The sequence below is a fragment of the Myotis yumanensis genome, unplaced genomic scaffold (assembly GCF_028538775.1).
Source record: "Myotis yumanensis isolate MYYU_CA2020_CCGP unplaced genomic scaffold, mMyoYum1.0.hap1 SCAF_2, whole genome shotgun sequence".
NCBI classification, from domain to species: domain Eukaryota; kingdom Metazoa; phylum Chordata; class Mammalia; order Chiroptera; family Vespertilionidae; genus Myotis; species Myotis yumanensis.
The window spans coordinates 76,929,668-76,947,700 of NW_027223753.1; the positions used below are offsets into that span (position 1 = coordinate 76,929,668).

The following is an 18,033-nucleotide window of genomic DNA, read 5'->3' on the forward strand; positions in this document are numbered from 1 at the left end:
TTGTCTCCTTAGTAACTACATTCTGCTGTGACTGCAGGCTGGACCCTGGTCTGAGAGAATGAAGGAATGTGTGATTGATGACCTACAGGTGATCATAACTTTGACTTTCCAGTTGCCAAGTCCTTTACATTTTGAAACTTGCTAAGATGGTTCTCTCTCTCTCTCTCTCTCTCTCTCTCTGTTGTTGGTTGTGCATTTAGGCTATATAAAAAGCTATGACCAAAATTATGCAGGATAGGACCACACAGCTCAACTTGTCTGTGCCTTTTATGGTATTAAGTGAGGGTGAGCAGTAGGGGAAATAGGTTTTTGGAAAGACTAATGAAGAATGATCTCCAAAATAGAGGGGAAACTCAGTGCAGCAAGCATATCAAACTCAAAGGCTAACATGGGCCAAATAAACAAGGTTTAAGTTTATGTGGGCCGCAAAAAAACAAAAGCTTCAATTTTCATAGAAATGTAGGTTTATTTCGATAGAGACACGCTGAATACAAAGGGCTGAAATAAATAATCGTTACCATAAAATAATAGAACATTTAAATAAAAATTAATATTTTTTCTTGAACATTAACTTACTAGACACTGAATAACTACACAAATTAATAAGTGTAACGCAAATAAACCTATTTTTCTTGTTCTCCGAAAGTGAAATATTTCATGTTGCGCACACCAAACAAGTCAGTCCAAGACTAATGACATGGCAATCAGCTGCTAAAATATTCGCTGCTAGTATTAGTGGAGAAAAATGGTGTGCCTGCGCATAAGGTGCGTAAGGGAAATGAATGCAACACCATTATAGTAATCAGTCACTAGCGAACGTTGTAGTTTGTTATTAATAATTATGTATAACAGGACATTGTAAAAATTACGTTATGACAGTTTCGTTAAAACGTTTCTTACATATCGTTATATTGGCTGGGCCACAAAAATATTCATTGTAGGCTACATGCTGCCTGTGGGCTGCGAGTTTGACATGATTGCAGTACAGCCAATTTTTAAAAGCAAAAAATTTCTCTGAAAGTATTATTTTTCTATGAATTATTTTTCTTGTGAATTAGAATTGTTTTTTTTTAATATTTTTATTGATTTCAGAGAAGAAGGGAGAGTGAGAGAGAGAGAAACATCAATGATTAAAGAGAATCATTGATCAGCTGCCTCCTGCACTCCCTCTACAGGGGATCGAGCCTGCAACCCCGGCATGTGCCCCGACCAGGAATTGAACTGTGACCTCCAGGTTCATAGGTTGACGCTCAAGCACTGAGCCATGCTGGCTGGGCAGTATTCTTGTTTTGGGAGACCAAAATGACCTCAGGTGGAGGTGATGTCTGCTACCTCTAGGGCTACCTCTGAGCCCAGCGCCATGAATTTTACAGCTAGAGCTTTTTGTAGTGTGAAAAACTCCTGAGGCTGAAGTTGAGGGTTTATTCAGATATTTATATCCTCGATCCATTTCAGTTAGGTACCGTCTAAAAGTAAATTGATACTGACATTTTCACTCTGAATACTCTGAAAAGATTAAACTGTTTTTCCAATTCTCATTAACTGATAAACCACTTAATGTATTTTGATTTTGTGTTAAATCAGCTGATCTTTCCTACAGGTGTCAGGGAATTATTTCATATTTTCTTTTCTTTTTTTTTTTTTTGTTTGTTTGTTGTTTTTTTTAATTAAATCTTTATTGTTCAGATTATTACATTAGTTACTCTTTTTTCCCACCATAACTCCCCTCCACCCAGTTCCAACCCCACCCTCTGCCCTCACTCCCCACCCACTGTCCTCATCCATAGGTGCACGATTGTTGTCTAATCTCTTCACTCACCCCCACACCCCTTTCTCCCCCCCCCAAGAATAGTCAGTCCATTCCCTTTCTATGTCCCTGATTCTATTACAATCACCAGTTCATCAGATTATTTATTCACTTGATTTTTAGATTCACTTGTTGATAGATGTGTATTTGTTGTTCATAATTTGTATCTTTACCTTTTTCTTCTTCTTCCTCTTCTTACAGGATACCTTTCAGCATTTCATATAATACTGGTTTGGTGGTGATGAACTCCTTTAGCTTTTTCTTATCTGTGAAGCTCTTTATCTGGCCTTCACTTCTGAATGATAGCTTTGCTGGATAAAGTAGTCTTGGTTGTAGGTTCTTGGTATTCATCACTTTGAATATTTCTTGCCATTCCCTTCTGGCCTGCAAAGTTTCTGTTGAGAAATCAGCTGACAGTCGTATGGGTACTCCCTTGTAGGTAACTGATTTTCTTTCTCTTGCTGCTTTTAGGATTCTCTCTTTGTCTTTTGCTCTTGGCATTTTAATTATGATGTGTCTTGGTGTGGTCCTCTTTGGATTCCTTTTGTTTGGGGTTCTCTGCGCTTCCTGGACTTGGAAGTCTATTCCTTTCACTAGGTAGGGGAAGTTTTCTGTCATTATTTCTTCAAATAGGTTTTCAATATCTTGCTCTCTCTCATCTTCTGGCACCCCTATAATTCGGATGTTGGTACGCTTGAAGCTGTCCCAGAGGCTCCTTACACTATCTTCATATTTTCGGATTCTTTTTTCATTTTGCTTTTCCGGTTGGGTGTTATTTGCTTCTTCATATTTCAAATCTTTGACTTGATCCTTGCGACCCTCTGGTCTGCTATTGGGAGTCTGTATAATATTCTTTATTTCAGTCAGTGTATGCTTAATTTCTAGTTGGTCCTTTATCACAACATCGAGGGTCTCATTAGACTTCTTGAGGATCTCACTACATTTATCGGCGGTCTTACCAGTCTTTTCGAGGGCTTCTAAACAGTTCTTTAAAGACCTTAAAAGTGTGGTTTTGAACTCTATATCCAACAGTTTGCTTTCCTCCAATTCTGTCGTTTGTGTCCTGTTTCTTTGTCTCGGCATTTTTTTATGTTTCGCTGTGTCGATAGAGTGCCTTTCTGTGCTAAGTGTCCCAATTACCTAAGGTAGACACTCTTGGTGCACCCCCTTGTGGGCTTTGTGCACAGTCTTGTTGTGGTTAAGCCTTGATTGTTGTAGTTATCACTGTGAGGAATTGACCTCCAGGTCAATTGGCTGTGAGAATCAGCTGTGTCTGCGGTGGGAGAACTTCTGTGCTGGAGACACCCCTCTGGGGCTAGACTTGCTTCGATGGGGCTTTGGTGCTCACTGAGTCTGCCTCCTGAGTGTGTCTTTTATGGTTCCATGGAGCTTAAAGCTGGATGGTCCCACTCTGACCTCTGGGCTTCCTGGCTCCTGGATCTCTAGGGAGGTGCTAATCTAGCCTTTGCCTGAGGCTATCCAGCAAAAGCCTCCCTGCAGGGCTTGGGCGGGGCGGGTCCCACGGGATCAACAGGGCGGGGTTAGCAATTATGGCTGCTCTCAGTCTTGCCCTCAGAGGCTCTGCTTCTCAGTGTCCCAGTAGTCGCTGCAAGCCCCATGGAGAGAAAGCTGCCCTAGGGTTCTGAGCGATGCCAGACAGTCCCTCTTCTCCCGTATGAGTCTGGGTCCTTAGAGACTCGCCCGGAACTGGAGCTCAGAGCCTGAGACTCCCTCCCGATTGAAAACAACCGCGCCCTCAGCCTCCAGCCCGCTCCACATGCACTCTTAACCTTAGTATTTTACTTCAGCACTGCGCCTCCTCTGAGCCTCGGTATGCTTTTCTCTTTCCTCCTAGTTGTAGAACATCCACTCAGCCAGCTTTCCTGTGGTTCTGGATGATGTCCGTTCCGTCTTTTAGTTGTATTTTTGAAGTGGTTGTTCGAGGCAGCAAACTCCCGTGTTTACCTATGCCGCCATCTTGGTTTTCTCTCATATTTTCTTTTATGGAAAATATTTTTGAGAGCCAGATCACTGAGGTTTTTCTAAGGAAATTTGGTGCCAATGTTGCATAATTGGACAGCGTTGACATTGAAAGTTTAATGCTGGGCTGTTTCTCTTATGGGTCTTTAGTGTCACACCTTGAATTTGAGCAATGCTCTTGCTTATTTGGTGTTAATTTAAAATGAGAAAAATTAGAGTCATGAAACAGGTGATGATTATTTTGAACAAGCATTTGATTTCTTAGGAATCATATGAGGGAAGCCTTTTTGATTTGATTAATTTGCATCTCTAAAAGAACTTATTCTTTATCTTAGGACTAGAGGCCTGGTGCATGGATTTGTGCACCGGTGGGGTCCCTTGGCCTGGCCTGAGCCCTCTTGCAATACGGGACCCCTCAGGGGATGTTGGAGAGCTGGTTTTGGCCTGATTCCCTCAAGCCAGGTCGAGGGACCCCACTGGTGCACAAATCTGTGCATCAGGCCTCTAGTATGCATATAAGATCTTTGGTTAATCTCTTCCCGCCCTCCCCCCTTCCCCTTCCCTCTAAGATTCATCAGTCTGTTCCATGTTTCCATGCCTGTGGTTTCAGCTCCTGCTTTGAGCATCTGCCCCCTGGTGGTCAGTGTGCATCATAGCTACCGGCTGGTCAGCCAGTTGCTTAGGCTTTTATATATATAGACTAGAGGCCTGGTGCACAAAAATTTGTGCACTCGGGGTGGAGGAGGAGGGTCCCTCAGCCTGGCCTGTGCCCTCTCGCAGTCTGGGACCCCTCAGGGGATGACCACCTGCTGGCTTAGGCCTGCTTCCCGGGGGATTGGGCCTAAGATGGCAATCAGATATCCCTCTGGCAGCCCGGCAGCCCTTGGAGGATGTCCACTTGCCAGCGGGGAGCAGGCCTAAACTGAAGTCGGACATCCTTAGCACTGCTGAGGAGGCAGGAGAGGCTCCCACCACCACCGCTGTAACTGGCAACCATCAGCCTGGCTGTAGCTGAGCAGAGCTCCTCCCATGTGAGAGCACCCTGACCACCAGAGGGCAGCTCCTGCATTGAGTGTCTGCCCCCTGGTGGTCAGTGTGTGTCATAGTGACCAGTCATCCCCAGTCCTTCTGCTGTTAGGGTCAGTTTGCATATTACCCTTTTACTATATAGGATAGAGGCCTGGTGCACGGGTGGGGGCCGGCTGGTTTGCCCTGAAGGGTGTCCCGGATCAAGGTGGGGGTCCCGCTTAGGTGCCTGGCCAGCCTGGATGAGGGGATGATGGCTGTTTGCAGCTGGTCACACCCCCTTCAGGGTGGGGGTCCCCACTGGGGTGCCTGGTCAGTCTGGGTGAGGGGCTGAGGGCCGTTTTCAGGCTGGTGGGTGACTGAAGCTCCCAACCTCTCCTTTTTCCTTTTTTTTTTTTATTCTGGGATTTATTTACCTTCTATGGCTGTCACTGGAACTGAGAGCCAGCTTTAGCTCTGAGGCTCGGCTCCAGCTCCAAGACCTCGGCTGCTGAAAGCAGGTATCTGGGTTTGTTTGGCTTCTATAATTGAAACACTCTTGCAACTCCAGCTCTGAGTCCTGGCTGGCTGAAAGCAGGTTTCTGGGTTTTGTTTAGCTTCTATAATTGCAACATTGTTTCTTAGAGTGCAGCTCAGAGGCTGGCAGCGGCAGGCAGAGAACCTTGGCTTCCTCCATCACTGGAGCAAGCAAGCCTCCTGTTCGCTTCAGTTGCCTGGCTGCCGGCCGCCATCTTGGTTGGCAGTTAATTTGCATATTGCCCTGATTAGCCAATGGGAAGTGTGTCAGAGGTACGGTTAATTACCATGTTTGTCTATTATTAGATAGGATAGTGTTGTGGGTGTTGGGAAGAGACCCAGCAAACTGACCTCACAATCAGCTGCAGTCTTTGCAGACCATGAACAAGTCACCTATTATGGGTGGGAAAGCAGTCTTGGCTAGTTTTAAAGAACTGGAAAAGAAACTACAGGTATGCCTCGGAGGTATTTCAGGTTGATTCCAGACTACCATAATAAAGCGAGTAGGGCAATAAAGTGAGTCATAATCGTTTTGCTGGATTATGGTGTAGGGTCTTGCCTTCAGTTTGTAAAACATACAACACCTGTGAAGCACAGTAAAATAAAATGCAATAAAATGAGGTCTGCCTTTGTTAGGTTCATCTGCTTTTTTTGGGTAGCTTGCTTCTTATACCACTGAGGAGGGCCCAGTTCTCTTCAGTCTGTGGCTCCTCCTCCAAATGAACACCCTACTGTGGAAGAAGTACAAGTCTGAGATGCATCCAACATGGAAATCTGAAAACTGTCGAGAACATTCTCACACAGGCAGAGCAGTAAAGGTTTTGATTCTTTTTTTTTTTTCCTTACAGGTGAATTTTGTGGCATGCCAGCTCGTTGCTTTGTTTGCTGCTTTCTGGTTTCGCATTTACTTAAGTCCCCGTAAAACCAGTCCCTTGGCCCGGCACACATTTGCCACCATTTTTGGCATGTACTTTGTCATCTTTTGTTTTGGCTGGTGAGTATGAGCCTCGTGAATTCTAATATTTATCATTCGGGTGTTTTGTGGCAATATTCTTGGCATTTCCCAGACTCTAAGGAAATATCCTATATAATAAAAGGTTAATATGCAAATCAACCAAACGGTGGGAGGACCGGTGGTTAATGATGCGCACTGACCACCAGGGGCAGACTCTCAAAGCAGGAGCTGCCCCCTGGTGGTCAGTGCACTCCCACAGGGGGAGTGCTGCTCAGCCAGAAACTGGGCTCATGGCTGGTAAGTGCAGTGGCAGTGGCAGGAGCCTCTCCCACCTCCGCAGCAGGCTGGCAGTAAGGAGCGAGGGGTCCCGGACTGCTAGAGGGCGCAGGCCCAGCTGAGGGGACACCCTCCACCCCCTGTGCATGAGTGTCATGCACTGGGCCACTAGAATATAAATAAATGTGTGTGTGTGTGTGTGTGTGTTTACTTAAAATAATGGGGATGTTGCAGAAATTTACATTTCCTGTAAGAACCTGGAATCAATAAATTTGACTACCCATTGAAAGTCCATTTGGTGAATTTTTCTTAAAGTTACACTTTTACTGATCTCCCCTGGGTCATGTAAATGGGTTTTTATAAGGTTTAATTTTCCTGACAAGGAATCATTCCTAAATGTTGTGGACCTTGGTGTTTTTCTTGATTACTGCTGGAGATATTGGCATTAGTCCTGTACATAGAGTAAAACAATTGTTTCAGTGCTTGTCTTAGGGAATGGGAGTCATTCTTTTTTAAAATATGCTTTTATTGATTTTAGAGAGAGAGGAAGGGAGAGAGAGAGAGAGAGAGAGAGAGAGAGAAACATTGATGTGAGAGAGAAACATGCATGATCAGCTGCCTCCTGCACACCCCCTCCTGAGGATCAATCCCAAAACCCGGGCATGTGCCCTGACCTGGAATTGAACTGGCAACCTCTTTGCTCAACCAACTGAGCCACACCTTCAGGGAGGCAGTCATTCTTAAACAAAGAAAGCATGTAGATCAGACTTCCTGGATAAATACTTGGGAGTGGCACTCCTTGGGGAAGAAGCTTTAGGAACCAACATTTCTAGAAGTACAACTGAAGGAAATTTGTGAATTTGTTCAGGGCTCTAGAATGCTGCTCTTCCTCTTTCAACAAAAAATTGAGAAAGATGGATGAGTATTTTGAATCAACCAAGACAGATAAAAGCCAGCTCAGTTTTGGTCCTGGTACTTTAAATTTTGGGGGAAAAAAAGTCTGAAGAAAGAAAGAACTCTCTTTCAGACTTGCACTTGTGTATGTGAAAAAAGTATAAGCCCTGGCTGGTGTGGCTCAGTTGGTTGGGCGTCATCCTATGAACTCAAGGGTTGCTTGTTCGATTCCCCGGTCAGGGCACATACCCAGGTTGTGGGCTCGATCCCCAATAGGAGGCAGCTGATTGATGTTTTACTCACATCAGTGTTTCTCTCTCTCCTTCTCCCTTCCTCTCTCTAAAAAATAAAAATAAAGTACAAGCATCCCATTCATGATTCCTAACATCACTAGTGCTACAACTGGCAGATTATGTCAAGACTTCCTAATATCATCTCAAGATAAACTTCTTAATTCCACAGAACAAAAATACTTGATTTATTTTTCTTATATAAACATGAGTTAACTGATCAGTTGCTTTTTGGTGGGGTGGAGGTGGAGTAGCAGTATTGGTAGCAATAGATATGTTAATATGAAATATATTCAGTGTTTTTGCCCCTTCTACCCCCCAATGTCTTAAAGGTACTCTGCACATCTGTTTGTGCTGGTGTTAATGTGCTATGGAATCTTGGTCACAGCAAGTGTATCCAATATTCACAGGTAAGACTCTGGGAATGAACAGTGCAAGGTGGGGTTATTCATGATCTTTGAAATGTATTTATTTCCATGGGAAGGGGTACCTTCCCCATGTGTCACACATGGCATAGGCTTGGTTTTCTGGGACATCAGATGGAGGGGTGAGAAGCCTTAAATGTTGGGAGTCTTCAGAAAAAGCTTTACAAAAAGAGGGGTGGGGTGGGGGGGTGAAAATTGTGTCTCAGGTGAAAGACAGTATATCAGCATTAGGCAGATCTATTTGTGATAGCTCCAAACTGGAAATAATCTTAATGCTCCCCGCCATGGAATACTGCCCAGCAATAAAAAGGATTGAATGATTGATCTACACAATGACATGGATGAGTCTCAAAGAAATATGTCGAGTGAAGGAAGCCACACAAATTCTATTCTCGAAAAGGCAAACTAATCAGATCAGAGGCTCCCAGGGGAGGGGTGGTGCAGGGGAATGTGACAGGGATCCCGAAGAGGCAGGAAGAAACTTGGGATGTGATGGATATATACGTCCGTTTTCTTGAATTTGGTCATGGTTTTCTGGGTGTGTATGCATGTTAGAACTTTGTATACGTTAAGGATGTACACGGAAACTGTTAAGGAAGAAATATTTTTGCTATGATACTTTGAAGTAATTTCATTCTACTTTGAAGGCTACATACTTAGACCATCAATTAAGACAGCTGGGATATCTGTCCCCCATTGTCTCTGTTTCCCATGGTCTTTCTGAAACCTCAGTTACTGACTGCCGGTCAGTAACTCTGAGAAAACAAAGACCTTTCTCTCTTACTGTTGTCTCCTCAGAGCCCAGAACAATACCTGGCACAAATAAAGCCTCAATAAATATTTATGGAATGAATGACTGAGTAAGAATTCGTCTCTGATGGTGTCTCTGAAAAAGCAGATGTCTCATTTTGGCTTTGGGAAGCTCTTTGATTAATAAGACTATTGGCACAATAGTTTTTTTTCTTAAAGTCACTGAAATTTAACTTCTCAGTGTGTAATCTTGTAATTACTTCAAATAAGTTTCTGGTTTTGAGGGAAAATATTTTTAAATTTGATAGTCATTCAACTTAGTATCCAAATGAGCTCTGAAAATTTGAATCCTAATCATCTCTGTTCTAATCATCTCATCCCCTTGAAGGGGAGCATGTCACTCATTCAGAAGGGAAACATGAAACCCATATTTCTAATTTGGAAAGAATGGGTTTTGGAAATGCTTTATATTATGAAAAAATGCTTTTTTTTTTTTTTAAGTAGGGGTGAAAATGACTGATTTTTACTAAACTTGATTTTTGAAACAGTGGAATAATTAATGAAATTGCTGTTGCATCTCTCTGGGCATTTCCTTACAAATTGTAATTTGTCAGCTCTGCCTGCTCTCGTAGGATGCGGCTGGGTATGGTCTGTTTTTCAGAGGGTGGAGCACTTGCATGCACGTTTACTCTGGGCCAGGCCCCTGATCTCTGTGTTAGCCTCTGGCCAGGGATGGAACACTCCAGCCTTGGCCAAGCTGAACAGTTTACAGAGGCAATCATATTGTGGTAGCAGAGGGCCGTGTCACAAGACCAGAAAGAAAGGATGCCAGAACAAATTTTCCCGTCTTTCTTTGCTTGTGCGGTCGCCAGTGCTGCAGAAGCAGGGAGTGGTTCAGTCCCAGTGGATGAAGTTGTTTCCTATCGAAGCAGGAAAGCAGAGTAGACCCGAGTCAGGAAACCTGGCTCTTTCTCGCCGTGTGAGGTCAGACACGTGACGCAGCTGCTCTGTGCCTCAGATCTCCCCTCCATCAGAGGTGGCGTTTGTGGTGGTTTGAACTTAAGTTCTCCTCAGGACCAGGATTTCAGGATTCTCTGTGAATTGTTCTCTTCTCGTCACTGAGCCGGTGTTAAGGGTCCTGTCATATGGCTGGAAGGGGAGGGAAGGTTAGCATTTGCTGCCATGGGAACTAACCCATTTCTGGACTGACCATTGTCATTCAGGGTTTACAGAGAGTCTTTGGGGTACCAGCTGTTTCCTTCGCAAGTCGCTATGTTGGGCAGAAGCCACAGGAGTTAATGTACCACATGTGAACCAGCTGGAGCAGAATATAGTTAGTATCTCCTAGGACAGAGGCCTCAGTGCGAATTCAGCGATGCAGTTACCAATTTTGGAGTATCTGCTTTGTGCCAAGTGCCAGGCCAAGCTCTTTTACATATATTATGTTTCATCATTTTAAGTAAATGAACTCTTAAGTGTATCAATTGATATGTTATTATCTATATATATAAAAACCTAAGTGACCATTACAACTGGACTACTGGCCAATAGCTATGACATGCACTGACCACCAGGGGGCAGATGCTCAATGCAGGAGCTGCCCCCTGGTGGTCAGTGTGCTCCCACAGCCAACCTCTGTTGGGCGAGAAGGCCCCGATTGCCGGCCAAGCCAAGGGCAGGGCCAGGCCAAGGGACCCCACCCATGCATGAATTCGTGCACTGGGTCTCCAGTATTTAATATTTATCATTATTGAAACTATATTCTTTTTAGGACAACTTAATAGGATATCAATTTTTTTTGTTCCCGAGATGAGGAAATGAAAGCTTGGAGAGGTAGATAGATATACAGTTTGTTGAATTTTCACACAGTGAATACATTCACATACCCATCTCCCAGGTCAGAAAGAGAAATATTACCTTCATGCATTCCCAGTCTCTACCTCAGCCCTCCTTCCTGGAATAACCACCATCCCCAGCTCACACTATGGGTTAGTTTTGCCAACGCTGGTTATGAACCCACATTGGTCTGTCTCCAGAATACACGCTCCCTCGGCCACTTCTGGGTTCCTTAGATTTTTTTCAGGTTTGTCCAGAGCATGAATGCATTGCCCTGTTGTATTGGGACACAGCATTTGGCACCATCCTTGGTGGGTGAGTCTTATTATAACAATTGAATTGAACTTGTTTTTTTCTTGGGTTGAAGGGGAAGGGAAAAGTATGGGTCTAACTCTTGTAGAGGAGAAAGAGGAAGCAGCAGGCCTGGCTGCATTTGAAAAGGTCCTGGAAGAATCTGTCTTGAGTCTGCTGTGTGCTTCTTCCTTACCCTCGTGAACTGGTTGGAGAAAGGGAACATGTGTGGGAGGCAAAGCGGCCAAACTCCACTCAGCTTTTGCTTCGGCTCTTGAGGGAGTTGTTTTTTTCTTAATCATTTTCTTTTTTCACCATCTACTGGTTTGGAAAGGTTAAGGATGAACCCAGGGTAGGGGAAGATCTTTGTTGTGTAGTAAAGTCTTTGATTGCAAACAATGGTAAAAAGAAGTTGAAGTTATATAGTGCATTAGAATGTATGGAACTCCTTCACACGCGTTGTCTTGTTCTCCCTTGCTACCAAATGAATTTATCTTGTCCTTCCCATTTACTACTCCTGAGGTTGATCTAGTTTTCATGAGTTATTTTAATGTGGATTTGTGTATTACAAGATAATTTAATATCAGAATAGGTATCTTCCACGTGTTATGATGCATTTGAAAGTTATCCCTTCTGATTGTGTGCTTCTGATGGGCTCCCGAAACACAATGTTTAACTAACAGTAAGTTAACCCCTCCTATGTCAAGTCAAGAGTTGGGATGTCCAAGGTCACAGTGAGTTGGGGAAACAGATACTTAAAGTTTTAATATTATAATTATAGCTGTTAGTAGGTAGCTGAGCCTTATCTGGTAATTAAGCAGCTCCAAGAGAGACTCTAGAATGGAGAAAGGAATTATAGGCAGAGGAAGGAGCTCTCAGAAAGATAGCGGGCCTGAAAATGCAGTATGTCCAGTGTAGTTAGAATGTAAGGTGGATGTGTGGTGTTGCCAGAGGTTAGTCCAGAGAGGCCAGGCAGAGCTTTGTGTGGGAAGCACTTTGCCTGCCGTGTTCAGGAGTTTTGATGTGACTGGGTAGTGAGATCCTTTGGAGACTTTTAAGACAAGAAACGTTTATTTAGTTGTTCAACTAGTGCACGGAAAGTGACTATAGGGAACGAAACACACGTGATCATCCTTGCCTTCATGGAGCTTTCAGTGTAGCAGGGGCAACAGCAATTAATCAGATTATCGCATATCTTTATAATTACAGATGGATGAATGTTTTAAGTGGCAGATGTGTGTATGTGTGTGTATTGTTAGTTTGTTCTATAAGCTGGTGATATGGAATGATATGGAGCAGATAATTGAAGTCTCAGGGAGGGTTCTGGGCAGAGCATTAGGAATGGCAACGAAGGAGTAGATGGAAGAAGATGTGCTGAGCAAGAGCCTTGGAAGAATTAACCAAAGTAGTGGGAAGAAAATGAGGAGATTTGAAGCCAAGAGAACAAAGTGTTTCAGGGAAAGAGTGGTGGGCCCATGGTGATTTTATTTATTTACAAAGACCATCGTGTAAATGTGATGGTTTGTGAAGGGGAGAATCTGTGGGCAAGACCTTACAGGTGAGTGGTTCCCAGCTCTGGCTGCATATTGGAATTACACCTGCTACGTGCACGCTGTACTGATTAAACCTGAATATCTGGGAGTGGGGCCCAGACATCTGTGGTTTGTAATGATTCCCCAGGTGATTTCATTATGCTGCCAAAGCTGAGAACTGCAGTGGACCAGGTGAGAAAAGATGAAGGGCTCAGAGCAGCGGGTGCAGGGAGAGGAGGACTGGGGTGTAAATAGACCAAACAGAACTTTGTGACATTGCAAACGGGGGTGCGGGTGAGGGGGTGAGGGTGAGGGAGAGGAAGAAGAAAAAATTGATTGAGTGCATTATTGCAATGTATACTTACCTGGTCCTGTGGGGTTTTGGTTTCAGATACTCCTTTTTTGTAGCGATGGGATACCTGACAATATGCCACGTCAGCAGAATATACATCTTCCACTATGGGATCCTCACTACGGATTTTTCTGGGTGAGTATCTTAACTTGTGGGGGGAAGTCTGACCGCTGGCTTTGACCCAGCCTCTTGGGGTCTGGAAAGATCAGTGTGCACATCAGAATCATGGGTGCTTGGGTAAGTCAGTTGGCAAGACGGTGCTAATGTGTTTGAGAGTGAAGACTCCATTGCTCTGTAGGGCTGTGAGCTCTGCTGCGTTGTAAGGCAGGGGTTGCGAGCAATGGCCACGGGCAGAGTCTGCCCCACTACCTGCCTTTGTAGTCACGTTGGAACACAGCCAGGCACTTGCTCATTTGTATGCAGTCTCTGGCTGCTTTTGCATGGTGAAGGTAGAGTTGAGTGGTTGTGACACAAACCATATGATCCCGCAGAGCCGAAAATATTTGCTATCTTGCTCTTTACAGTAAAAGTTTGCTGACCCCTAATCTAAGGCCTTAACTCAGGGTTGGTGTTTATCTCTCCTAGTTATTAATACAGAAATTCTTCCTTACTAGTTGATAAGTAACTGCTACCTTACCCTCTTGGGTGCCCCCTGGCTGCCCGGCCACTCCCCACCAGATCCATCAGACTTGGAACTGCTAGAAAGACCATGTCTGGCACCAGGCCTTTACCTGGTGGGCCACCCTTCTCCTGATTGGTCACCTGGGAATATTATGGGATGGATCAGTGAAAATTGTGTGCCCTTTGATGTTCGTTCAGTAACAACTTTTCATGGCTCTTGAGGAACGGACGCAAAAGCCGAGTGACTCCCCACAGCACCTTGTGTGTTATCCACGTTACTTCCTTAGGAGTTTGGTTCTGTTCTCCAAGGGCAGTCCGAGGTCCGGGAGAACCCCAGTTCTCCCCGCACGTTGAACTGCATTTCATTTGATGAGTGATTGGAGAGTAGGCAGTGAGATAAGGGGGTTACAACTCACAGCTCATTCCTGTGAATTTGCAAATGTGCATCTAACCCACCCCATCATGAAGAGGCTTAGGAAGGCGAAGGGTGTTGCTCTGGGACAGACACAAAGACGTTGCATCAACGTTTCCAGGGCTGTGGTCTGTTCTCAGACTGGCTTTGCATGCACCAGTTCTTCTTCCCCTCAGGCCTCTGGGTTTTACTGATTTCTTTTTGAGCTGTTCTCTTGCTGCATTCCTTCCCTCCTAGATTATGGATCAGTTTTTCAATTTTTCTAAAACAAGTTCACAAACTTCTTTTTGTTTCTTAATGATATGTATTGCTAGCAAAATATGGAAATTATGGGAACAAGAATGATAACAATATAGCTGGGAAGTTATAGCATTAAAAGTAATTTTTAAACGGTGCACAGACCTCTCCCTAGTGTTTGATAAACAAACATCAGTTTTTTGGTTTCACCCTAGATTCAGAACCATATCTTTACCCCTTCAATACTTAGAAGAGTTCCTGGCTCTTAATAGGTTTTTAGTAAATTAGTGAGTTCAAAACTCTAGTATTTGTCAGTCCTTTTTTCCCCCAGTATTTCCAGAAGCCTCAATAAAATAGCCCCTCTAGCCATTTGGTTGGGATATTGAATAAAAAATGTTGACTTTAGCCCAAAGTAGATTATTACTTGTTTCTCAGCTACATCATTTTTCCTTTTTAAGGTACAAAGTGTATATCCATTCATTCCTTTCTGCACTGTTTTTGGATTCCCAGTATGCTAGGCACAGTGCCGAGGCCTGGAGACACCCAGGTAGGAGGAAGGGTATTCCAGCTGAGGAAACAGCCCTGCAGGAGCACAGAGCTGAGAGACAGGTGCCTGGGGAGGTCCCAGAAAGCCACCTCCCTGACCCTTACCATCCACATCCCTGTGTCACCAGGTCCTGTCAGGTCAGCAGCCTGCCTATCAGGAGGCTCCATCCACAGCTCTGCAAGCCTGCAGCCACCACACTGGGCCACCACGTGTCTGCAGTTTCCCCAGCTGGCCATCTCTCCTTCCACCCTGCCCCTTCTCTGGTCTGTGTTCTCTGTACAACCAATGAGGTTCTAGAATACCGAGCACATGATGAGCGGACCTGCCTCGTCTCTTGTCATCTCCTACTCCCATTGTGCACTGCAGGTGGTAGCAGTGCCGAAAAGTGCATGGTCTGCACGCACACGGGTCAGTCCACATCTCCCTGCCTCTGCCTTGCTCATTCTACCAGTTAGAGGTATATTTATCACCCTTGTCTATATGGAAACCTTTTACTCCTTTTCCCAAATCCCAGTTCAAAGGTCACTGTTTTACAAAGCATTCCCTGATCGCTGTCCCCTTGCACTCCCCATCCCCTTCCTCCACCAGGCACTTACTGCATTTTGGACCTTGCACTGGGCTTTAATGCTGGTGCCGCCCATTGCCTGTAAATCAGACCTATGGAGACCCTGGTGCCTGGAGTGTTTGTAGCTGCAGTCATGGGCTTCTGCTCTCACCAATTGATTTGCATGCTTATCTAGTGTCATCTGTGCTTATTCCAAGACTTGTTTATTCCAGTTTGTACTTATGTATAAGCTGATTATATATGGAAGGAGGAACATGGTTTCTCTAAATCTAAGGTGGGTCCTTTGCAAAATCACCAAAGCAAGTTGAGTGTATTAAAGTAATAGCTATTGAATTTAAATGTGGGTGAACATGCTAAAAGGATGTGCGGAAGAATTATAAAAAGTAGGGGTCCTACACTTGGATTGCTGTGGAGGCATCTTTACTTTCTTTTACCCTCGCAGTCCATGTTAGAGGAAATGAGTCCGGAGATAGTAGGTGGAAGCTTGTGTGTGTGAGAGAGAGAGGCCGTCATTGAGCACATCCAAGCTCCAAGAAAACACTTTGGTCCTGCATTGAAAGGCCCATCGGTGCATCATTCAGCAGACACTGATGGAGGGCCCTGCATGTGCCAGGCACAGTTATATGTGACAGCAGTGAGCAAGACTGTGGAGTGAAGGTACCGTTATCGATTTCAGGTTTGTGTAGGAAGTTTAAATGTGAGCATGCCATGGTGTACTGAGTTGATTAGTGTTCCCCCAAATTCATGTCTACCCAGAACCTCACAATAGGTCCCTATTTGGAAATAGGATCTTTGCAGATGTAACCAGTTAAGATGAGGACCCACTGGAGTAAGGTGGGCCCTGAGTTCATTATGACTGGTGTCTCTGTCAGAAGTCCCTAAGAGATGCAGACACACGGACACACAGACACACGGACACATGGACACACGGAGGGAAGAAGGGCATGTGGAGATGGAGGCAGAGAAAAGAGTGAGGCAGCTACAAGCTGGGAACTCCAGGGCCTGCTCTCAGCCACCGAGAGCTAGGAGGGAGCCGGAACAGATGCTCCCTCACAGCCTCCCCAAGAACCAGTGCTGCCAACACCGTGTTATTGGGCTTTCAGCTTCCGGACTCCAGACAGTGTTTCTGGTTCTACGCCACCCAATTTGTGGTCATCTGTTCCGGCTTCTCTAGGAAACGGATACACACTGTTTTGTGATTGCATACCTTTCCTCGAGCTAGCACATCCCCTCCTCCTGATCCTGCAGCCAAGAGTGCCTCCACAGTCCGCATCTCTACCTGTTCTTGTCACACTGACTCCTCCACTGATTTTGTTCATAAACCATAAACTCTTGAATGATTGTTACATCACTTTAGTATAGTCAGAACCGTGGAAAGTTGCCAAAGGAAAAATAAAGGGCATTTGTGGAGAACAGCGGTGTGTTTGTGACACGCTGTGGACTTGGGGTTTGACAGCAGGGGAGACGGAACCAGTTCCTGTCCCCTTCACTCACAGCAGCAGAGCTGGGATACATGTCCTCAAGGGGTGTTTGCTCGCTGGCATTTTCAGATTTCCTTGCATTGAGAAATCTCTGACATTACCCACAAAACTGTAGAATGTTTGAACTAGAAAGGACTGTTGTTAGGAAAAGGGTAAAAAAAATGTCTTCTACCTCTGAATTGCATGCAATTTAGTTCTCTAATTACTGAGAGGCCATACTATCCAGTTCTTGATGGTATGTCTTTTTTTTTTTTGGAAATAAATTTTTTTTAAAAAAATTTATCTTTCTTGTTGAAAGTATTACAGATGTCCCCCCTTTTAATTATAGTGTATTATTAAGCAGCATTTCCCCCCTCCCACCATAAATGCACAGTGCCTCACTGACATAAACCCATCTTCTTGGATAATGTCAGTTAACATAAAGGGAGAGGTTCATAGCAACCTGAAATGGCAAGATGTTTTAAATCACAGACTCTCAGAGATTCTTCACCAGTCTGTTCACATTATGAGCATGCAGGCGACCACAGGTGCTCCTTCACAGTGCAATTTAACACTGTCGTTTCATTTTAAAAATCTTAGGACTCTGTTGAGGAGTAGAGTAGTGTTCTGAAGTCGAACCTGGCTTTTCAAAGCGATCTGATGTGGCAGCTACTCTCTTTTGAGCGCACACACACACCTAAGTGCTTCTCACATTTCATCACACCTTTAGAATCAGAGCGCAGATAGGAATCGGATGGGACTGGGATTCAATTAGTGTTTGTGTCAAACAATATATGTTTTTAATTTTGAGGAACACATAAACTTGCTGTACTTTAGATTATTCTGGTGCTTGGAATTTTATCTTTCTGAATGTAAGCAGGTTTTCATGGGCTGGACTGGTGGTAACGGTGAGGATAACACACAAGGGACACTTATTAGGGCTGCTAATCCAGTTTATGTCAATAGGTGTAGTGGCAAATGCCCCCCATGCTTTCTCTGTGAATGAGGCTATTAAAGATACTAGAGCATTTACTGATCTGGGGGAAGCTCAACAATTGCGTGTGATAAGGCCGGTACTTGATTCCTTTTTAGTTTGTTGATTGTGAACTGATTCTTCTTTGTTGCTCACAGAAAGGTTTTCTTCTGAGGAAAGCAGCAACAAGAACCCCTTTTCTCTGTAGGGCAGGCCAGAGTCAGGCAGACAATTGCTCTCCCACCACGTTGGCAACGTGAGGTGCCCACGTGTTTTTGCAAACATTAT

At 44.4% G+C, this 18,033-nt stretch overlaps 1 protein-coding gene across 1 annotated transcript in view; it reads left to right on the forward strand.

The window, feature by feature from the left end:
* The window catches only part of MBOAT1 (membrane bound O-acyltransferase domain containing 1), a 104,585-nt gene that overhangs the window by 52,866 nt on the left and 33,686 nt on the right, over positions 1-18,033 (forward strand). Inside the window, exons 2-4 of the mRNA XM_070403419.1 lie at positions 6,178-6,323; positions 8,077-8,154; positions 12,970-13,065. Of these exons, the coding sequence (XP_070259520.1) occupies positions 6,178-6,323; positions 8,077-8,154; positions 12,970-13,065 (320 nt within the window). The remainder of the gene's footprint in view (positions 1-6,177; positions 6,324-8,076; positions 8,155-12,969; positions 13,066-18,033) is intronic.